We start from the raw sequence: 9,381 nt of genomic DNA, 5'->3' as shown, positions 1-9,381 counted from the left end.
GTTTATGGAAAAATGGGAGGTGGGGACAGAAGAATCCCTGGAAGCTCACAGGCCAGCCAGCCTGGCGCTTGTAGTGGTTTCTTTAGAAAACAGACCTGGTCTCAAACATGGTGAAAGCTGAGTGCGACACCTAAAGTTGTCCTTTACCCTCCACACTCTCTCTCTCTCTCTCTCTCTCTCTCTCTCTCTCTCTCCACACACACACACACACACACACACACACACACACACACACACTATGTACACACACATTAAAGAACTGAATGACTACAAATGAACTTCAAATTGATTTTGGACATAATTTTTATTTAAGCATGGGCTTTTAGCTTGGTTCACCCTAGAGAGCAACCTTGAGTTTCACTAATAAAGAGTCTGGGGCTACAGGGCCATTATTCTCTTTGCTGGTGTTGGCTCAACTTCTTCAGAAGGTCTGGATATGACCCGCAGGGAAAACAGCCCACGAAGAGAACACAGTGAGTAAACATCCACCATTTTACAAATCACTTTGTTACCACAGACACAAAATGGCAGTTACTGTTAGTAAATAAGCCACAGAACACTTAAAAAAATTCTTTTAGACAAGGTAATGGGAACTTCTTTGTAGGAGGGAGATAGGGTGTTCATCCACAATTTTTAAGTTGAAAATATTTGAAGGTCAAGCATTTTTCTTATCCACAAAACAATGCTAAATCAACATACATTTTAAAGAGAATATTAGAGGAGATAAGATGTTTTTACAACTATCTTCTTGAATAGGTATTTGAATTAACTTTCTGCAGAATATAAGTAGCTAAAAATTCAGCAGCAAAATATTGCAACATAACAAGTAAATACAGTTCCAATATGTTATATTGTAGGAGAATACATAAAGGACAAACAATGATAATTTAACCATATAAAACATGATACAAAGCTGAAATACAGTCCACTTAAATAGCTTTGTGACCAAGAATGTTAAATACCGTGCTAAAATGCCATTTTAAACATAAAGTCTCTTAAATTTTTGTGCTTTAATTTTTTTCTGTTAAACTATTTATTCTTAATACTGCCACTGTAACTGATATTACAACAGATCACAATTTCCACAGACGCATCAACATGAAGACATTTACTTATGAGCAAATAAGTCACTTGTCATTAGTTCACAGTGTGGGAAAGTGGTATACACTCGGTCTTGAGAAGGGCTTTCTGTTAACCACCAAGTCCTTCACATATATTTCCTGATATCAGATGCAGAGAGAGGTTTTAAAAGAATGGAAAGCAACGCATCACATGTCAGAAGGAAAACTAAACTTTGATCTTCACGGGTATCTCCTAAGTGACCTTCGTCTTCTGTTGTAGAAGTGCCTGAGCCCATGTTGCCGTGAAAAATTCATCATGTAATTTTGTTTGCGAGTGCTGTTAAAATAAAAAAAAGGATACAGGCAGGGGAGGGGAAAGGAGAGAGAGTATGTAAATTCCATCAGTGAACATGTAGACTATTCTAAGTTCCCAGGATATCCTGATACTACTCATTTGAAAATTTTCAGAGTTCAGAGGCCATGCTGACTTTACCACCCAGGGACAGAGTAACTGAAGATGGACACCTGTTGTCACTGCCTTTGGCCCTGAAGAAACCCCTTTCTTTTCATAACCAGAAAATTCTTCCTGAAAACAGTTCCTTGGATGAACTCCACTTCAGAGAAGTATGCACTGTGTCCGGGTCTTAGCTACATACTTCTTTAGCAAGTAGCGAAAACAATTTGGTTACTAAACTTGACATTTTCATTTCAAGATATAAAGCTAAAATAAAGACAGAAAATTGTTAACTGAATGAGTTTGATCTTGGTTTATTCAGTCTTAGGGTGCAAAATGAGGAAGCACGTTTTCTTAGAATGTTCAATTCTATTGTCTTTCTCACCAAGCAGCTGGGGTTGTAGTCTACAATCATGGCTTTGTGAAAGAGACATTACACTGAAAAGGAGGTCATAAAATGCTAAGGTAGTGTAACTGAACACAGAATCACGTATATGTGCAGACATATTCTCACAAATACACACTCACATCCCTACACAGATACCACATGCTAAACTGATAAAATACTGAAAATGGAGAGTATAAATCTTAGAAAATTACATAATACTTGTAGGGACAGCTGCTTAAGGTTGGCTTCAAACTTATGACTTTCCTGCCTCAGCCTCCAGAGTGCTGGGATTACAGGGAAGCATATCACACTCACTTAAAAAAAAGTATGATCTCTAACAGACCTGACATAAAAATTGTACTTTCACAGACTGGCCTGGGGAGCACCATATTTACATGTGGGAACATTATGTGGTTTATGAGAATGAACCGAATGTATGTACTAAGTCTCTTGACTACGTGGTCTCAGCCTTCCATGAGAACATACGATATATGCAGAGCAAGATGATGTCAGGTACTGATTTGACCATCGAGGTCAAAGGGACATGAACTTGAGTTAGGGCAAAGAACAGGGAAAGGATAATTTTATCAGTAATCAATATACTAGCAAGGTATAAAATGCTTTGTTTTATCCAATATATTATGCTAGGCATTATTATTGGGCATAAATGTAGGAAACATAAAAGAATTTAATATAGTTGAATTTGATCATTAAAGGTAGATTTACAATAAGGTGTCCGAAACGCACGCACACACACACACACACACACACACACACACACACACACACACACACACACACACACACACACACACACACACACACACACACACACACATTTTATTTCACCAGTTCTAAAGCAGTAACATCTGCCTTGAAACTCCAATGAAAAGGCAGACATGAAACTGATACATATTTTATAAAAGTAAAGTGCTAATAGTTTTCCATTTTGGATCTCTATATTCTCTAAATGGTAAGAATTATAAAGCCAAAAAGAATATTCTCTAAAGACATTTTGGAAGAAAGACAAAAAAGTTGGATTCTGTGTTCTGGTAGCCTTATCATCCATCCTCCGCCTGCATGTGACAGTATTATGCACATTAACTAAATTGATCAGTTTCAATGTCATAGCGGAAAGATGAGAGAAATGTACCCAATGTTTATTGGAGAAATGTGCCCGTTATTTATTAGCTGCTATACGTACTAACTGCTGCCAATGTAAGGTCGAGTTATGCAAGAGGAGAATGAACCAGTGCATTGAACTAGTCAGGTGTCAGGGAAACTACTACTGTTACATTTATTCACAACATCTGGAGAGACTGGTCCTTGCTGCCTTCCTGCTAGGATCTTAGGTCAACTTCCAATCATGCCTCCTACATCAACCTCCTTATCCCAATTCTCCACTGGAAAAAAAATCACAAAATACTACAAAAGTACAATTTACACTTAAGGTAAATGTAAGATTGCATGTATGTGTGTATATGCAAGTGCAGAAGAACCTATGTGCACACACACAACAGATTTACACACCACATTCAGAAAACTTTCCTTCAAATGCTGGATTCCCTTTGCTCAAAACCACTTATAACTCTCTCATCTTGCAGCAACATCTTCATGATCAATCCTATTGTTTTCCAGATCCTTCCTTCCACTTCACCCCTACACAGACTGTTCTATTCAAAGCTACCTTCTGTCTTTTCTATCTGTCTCACTGGTCATCCTCTAATATCACTTTCTCATTTCTGTTTGTTCAAGTATCACACCTGTTTTATTGTTTGCTACCCTCCTCTGGAAGTGAATTTTTTTTCTGTCTTGAACTCCCACAGCATTCATTTCCTGCTCCGAGTGGAGTTTGTGTTCATAACTTGGTTCCCCATAGCCAAACTCTGATGATGGGGGCGGAGGCTGTTGCCCAGCTCTCCCCACCCCCAACCACAGCACTGAGCCTTCTGGTTGACCCATGGGTGATCAAGGCATGTTATTGAACCTTTGTTGACTTACTGATTGGATTCCTGCTGTAAACCATTACTCTTTAACTATAAGGAATAATTGCAAAGTTAAAGCAATGAAATTATGTTGAAGACATGTTTAAAAACATCAAATATTCAAAGAAAATTTAAAATTGCTAAATATTTTCATGAAAAAATCCTCAAACATGCAAAATATTTAGTTATCTCATTGTAACCTAGACTGACGTGACAGTTATAGTTTATATATGAGAACAAAAGCATCCTTAACTTTAAAGGTATTAATTAAAGCAAATTCTCCAAGAAGTTTTTTGCTTATTATGGGAATGCTTTAAAATTTCTGTCTTTATGTGTAAGAAAATTAATATTACAATAATTTAGGGAACATTCTAATTCACTGACTAATTTTGAATAAGTTTCTGTTACATGCTTTTGGAATTATATGAATCTTGATATGCACATGGGAATGTGTTTGTTTTAAATGCTGTGTGTTTATATAATCATATTAAAACTTTCAGATCATCCTTGAAGCTAACTGGTAATTTGGTTATGAGTCACTTAGGTTGAAATCTAATGAGGTGGATCTCACAGTTCATAAGCCCTTTCAGATCAAGTACCATGGAGAATTATAAGAAAATGTGGTCTGACTCTAGGGCCATATAATAAACTGACAGTTATTGTGCCTTCTAAAATCTATAACTTACAAGATTGTATATTAGAAGAGTTTTAAACATATTTAAAGATCTTATATTTACTAATTTTTAGAGGGGGAGTGTACTTGTGAGGTTATTTTGTTTTTGATACATGGAGATGTATGCTATAGATAATATGGTATATGTACTAACAAGAGCAACTGAATTTTAAAGATTTATTTCTTCATTGAAATTACAGGGGAAAGTAATTTTTATTGTAAGTTCAATAAAAGTAGGTGATACTTGTCCAAGGCACATTTTAGCACTGGACGTGCCAATCTGTTTTGACTGTAGATAGAACTAGGTTCATTTAATAATCCTTCCTCATGTTCAAGTCACGAAAAGAAGGGAGAGTGAACATCAGTGTCTTCTTAGAAATGCTGATTTAAATTTCCACTGTTGCTGAGGGAATTGAAAGACGTAGATGGCATATGGAATTAGAAAATGCATCCCACTTCTGCATAGGAAATATGGGTTCTGTGAGATCTTTGAAGAATTTGTGATTCTGTGCTCTTCTGAATCATTACTCTTTGCTGGAGTTGCAATCTTAGTTCATTTATTATTATGAAAAATAATTCAACTGATATTTAAAAATGGATTCTATAAGATATGAAGAGATGAGAGCTGGGAAACTTGAGCTCATAGAAATTTAGGCACTTTTTACTGATCAGTAATTCATTATTTTTCAATATATCATAAAATACAACTAATGACAACTTATATGAAGGCAGAAATAAGAATCCAGTGACCATTAGATGCATCTTTCAGAGAAATTTGGATCACTATAAGACGGATCCTGTCATTAAAATTATGCCTCGAGACTCCAGAGCACAGAGGAAGTTGTGCCCCTGATCTCCAAGGCCATCATTTTCAGAAAGCCTCCACATCAACACATGGCATTGCAAAAGCCTCACACACTCTGAAGGTTTCAAATTTCTCCTCTCTGCTAAATGGAAATGAGGATAATATTTGACTATGTGCACATCAGGAAGTGGTAAGGAGTAAATGAAAAACCCTAACACCACATGTAGATGGCTAGTAACTGATACCTGTTTTGCTCTCTTAAGTCTTGAAGTATGTCAGTTAGAGGAAAAACAGGAGCACATACTAAAGGAGGCCCATCGTATCAAAGGACAGGCTCTAGAACTCACAGGTATGAGTAAATCTGCTCTTCTCTGTCAATTATTTAACTTGCAAGTGGTAAGTCAATGCTCCCTCATGTACTTCCCCAGCCCAACAGGTCTTTCAAAAGATACTGCCTTTAATCAAGGCCTATAGATCTTTGGCCTAAATTTCTATTTTCACTGTCCCCATAACATGTTCATTAACTGTGAGCACTCCAACAACACCTATACAGAGCCAGGCACAGAGGAAAACTGGTCACATCTGCCCGATGAAGGAATGAGGAAGGCTGAGCAGCACCCAGGTCTGCTGTGCTCAGTATTGTCTATATCAGAGACTTCTCTTGATTTGGATGAATTTGCATGGATATAAGGTGTCAAATGGTTTGGTCAGCGTATCTCAATTTGTAATTATTTTCCTAGAAAATTTCCACTTGTGAAGGTCGTACGAAACTTCTCAGTTAACTTTGGTAAAACTGGCATAATTAATAAAACAGTTCCCCAGATTTAGTAAGGAGGACTTACCTTACTCTAGTAGAAAACCAATGACAGCAAATAATGAAATATAATACAAGTTAAAAAATGCCTCTCAATGCATGCAGCACTGTGATTAGTCATAAAAGTCTGATCAGGTTTAGGCGCAATATAGGATTTTTCATCTCTTTTGAAAATAAAAATTGAACATGTTATTTCTTATTCTTCTATACCCAGTATACACATATGCTTAGTTTGTAATGTAATGCAACATGCAGTATTTGCTCATAACCAAATGTCAAGGTACATGTAGCTATAACACTACATTTGGCATAAATGTTACATATACAGTGTAAATATTAATAGTTTATTATCTACTATAAATTTTATCTGTTTTTTCAATTATTTACATTTTAGGCACTACTCATTCCTGATGATATTAAAGAATGGGCTTTAAAAAATGGAGAAGTCTTCTATGTCAAATAACACAGTCAAATTTAATAAAGTATAAATATGCTTTGCAACAAATGTAATATGCTCATCTCCATAAATCATTTGTGCCAAAAATGTGACAGTATCTTGATGATGAATAGCATGAGGAATGGTCATGATGGAAGTCATATTAAGATCTGATAAATGTGTTCAAGGCCAAAGTTAGCAATGTATTGGTTTTCAAGTCTCAGTAAATGTGGCAATAATTTGCTTTTTATTGAATCAATTCACAGAGGTTAACTTTTTACTGAGTGATTTGCTTTCAAGGTACACATGCAAAAATCGGCCCACTTCATTAATACATGACAGGTTGTGACTGAGACACGTACACAGGAAATGTGATGTGTGAATGAAATGCGTAGTTGGGTGAGGGAGATTCTTAGGCTAGAAGTAAGTGCCCGACAAAAGGGTTGAGATGGCAAATTCTCTTTTACCCTAAGAAGCACCCTACCAGCATGGATCTTGTGAGGGATCTGCCCAAATGTCTTTATAAACGTTTACTGAAAAATAAATGTTCTATGCTAGCGAGTTCAAAACAACTAGGTTTTGCCTGATTGGCAATCATTATGTTAAGCTGTATCATTTGACTTTAGGAGTCAGGACTTTTTTGTAAACTAGTGAGGCTGGGAAAAAGCATCTGGCAATTTACTTCACCTGTTATATAGCAGCTTAGCAGGGGCTGTCAGGAAGGCTTTTCATGTGCAGGTAACATAAGAGTGGGAAGATTACACTCTCAAACAAGCACAAGGACTTTGCTCGTAAATGCTCAAAGGGGGTTTCTCTGTCTTTATGATATGGGGCTGGTTATTCTCTATATTCATGTGTATGAAGCTCAAATCTTTCCATAGGTATTCTTCTAAAATTAAACTAGTATATTAAAAATGCATTGTAGGAAGTGCTCCTACACCTCAAAGTGTTTTCCAAAGGTGCTGAATTTGTTCTCATCAAAGTTATAAGTCTTCTTGGTTAATATGGGCAGTATGGACATTACTCAATGTAAGATACCATGCATGACTATAGCTTTTCTTTCTAGGGGTTTTTAGCATGTGTCCTTGGTGCGCATATACAAAAGCGAAACCATGATGTTAAAGTTAGATTAAAGTAATATTCACTTGGAAAAGAAAATACATTCTAAAAATTGTTTAAGTGAAATGTACGTCCCTGACCATTAGTTGCAAAAACATATTAATAGTGCTGTTAGGTTAGGCTGAGTTTGTATCATCCCATGTGTGTGCCTCAGGTTACTCTCCCCCCCTCCACGATGGAAGAATGAACAACATTAGCTCATACAGATAAAAGTTCTGCTAGAAATATAGCTAAGTAAAAAAATATTTGCAATTAATAGGACTTTATGGATATAGTCTACTCTATGTTAACATATATATTTCATAGAAAAATACAATTTGTAGTATTTATGAACCATAATATAAGCCTTAGCTAGATTCTGTGTGTCTCATAAGAGTTGAAAGATGATGGAATTACTATATTTTATTTTCCAGAGTTATGTATTATATGCTTCTCAAATAAGTAAATTATGCTGTAAAGCTATCAAGTATATATTAATGGACGCTTTAAATTCTTTTGTGGTTCTTGAAATGTTATAGTGGCATAAAAATGTTAAATCTTCAGAATAGAGAAAAACATTAAAAACATTTTTAAAACCAGAATTCCTTAGGATTAATATTAAAAAACTTCAGTTATTGAACTGAGCTCTGTAAGGTATATAAGGTAACTTCTATAATTGTAACAAATTTTGAAATGTTATTAAAGAGGTAGTATTTGCTTCTAAAATTATATGTACTTAAAATAAATGGTATTACGTGTAAAGTTATAATTTCTGAGTGATGCACCTTGGAGTAAAACACAAACTGCAACACCATATATGTGTGCTGATCACTTTCCTCATTTGAAATGTCCTTAGTGCCCTGAAGGTTTGAAACTATAACACAGGATCTAGAGCAGACAGGTGTCTGGTAAGCGATACATTCTTCAAAGTATTAAAATTCTGGAGACTGAATAAAAATGAAGTCTCCAATACAAATTATAGTTCCAGAATATAATCTGAATTTCGGTCTTGTAAAAGTATTGTCATGCTGATAGTTGCTTACAAAAATTAATACCAAAATTGGGTATTCCAGAAGGTTCTTTTGGGGACAGGTAGTAAAGTTTCCTGATAGAGATCTCAGAGCCTCTAAAGCAGCAGGTAAACAGGGAACAGAGAACTGAGTTCTGTTTCCAAGTTGTGAAGCGATTACTTCATAACTGCAGTGGCTTATCTGGGTGAGAGGGGAAAATATTCAAATGTATGATATGCTGAGAATTCTTGCATCTATCAAGGGTACCTTTAACAGCTAAGCCATCTCTCCAGCCCAGAATTAGCATTCTGCCTTCCTTTAAGGACAGACAAGTTTTGAAGTTTTCATGGGAGTTGGTAATGCTTTGTCAAGTACAGGGAGCCCCATTAATGCAAGTTTTCATGGCAAAAGACTTGAAAGGGAAGATGTGATTGCTGAATCTCAGTTTCAATCAATTTATTAGAATCATCTGAGGTGCTTTTAAAAACTGATTCTCAGTTTCTAGTTTACATTAATCAAATCCTCTATAGGAAGGCCAGCTTCCCAAGGGATTCAGATCATCAATAAGATGGGGAGTCACTGCTCTAAGGAGAGAAGTCAGGGCACGATGGCTCTAGGGTAGAATTTTGTTCTACTGGGACATCATTCTATGCCCTC

At 36.0% G+C, this 9,381-nt stretch overlaps 1 protein-coding gene across 3 annotated transcripts in view; it reads right to left on the bottom strand.

Moving 5' to 3' along the window:
* Positions 1 to 279: 279 nt before the first annotated feature.
* Reln (reelin) overlaps positions 280 to 9,381 on the bottom strand; it is a 492,143-nt gene continuing 483,041 nt past the window's right edge. Inside the window, exons 65-66 of one of the 3 annotated variants that reach the window (XM_008830753.2) lie at positions 6,209 to 6,214; positions 280 to 1,398 (exon numbers count right to left, since the gene is read on the bottom strand). In XM_008830753.2, the coding sequence (XP_008828975.1) occupies positions 1,302 to 1,398; positions 6,209 to 6,214 (103 nt within the window). In that variant the 3' untranslated portion in view covers positions 280 to 1,301. The remainder of the gene's footprint in view (positions 1,399 to 6,208; positions 6,215 to 9,381) is intronic. The other 2 variants (XM_008830755.3, XM_008830756.2) reach the window with 2 other exon arrangements.

The sequence above is a fragment of the Nannospalax galili genome, unplaced genomic scaffold, assembly GCF_000622305.1.
Source record: "Nannospalax galili isolate Female #2095 unplaced genomic scaffold, S.galili_v1.0 scaffold312, whole genome shotgun sequence".
In the NCBI taxonomy this organism is placed as follows: domain Eukaryota; kingdom Metazoa; phylum Chordata; class Mammalia; order Rodentia; family Spalacidae; genus Nannospalax; species Nannospalax galili.
The sequence above is the reverse complement of the archived record's forward strand: the minus strand, read 5'-3'. Positions and strand labels throughout refer to the sequence as shown.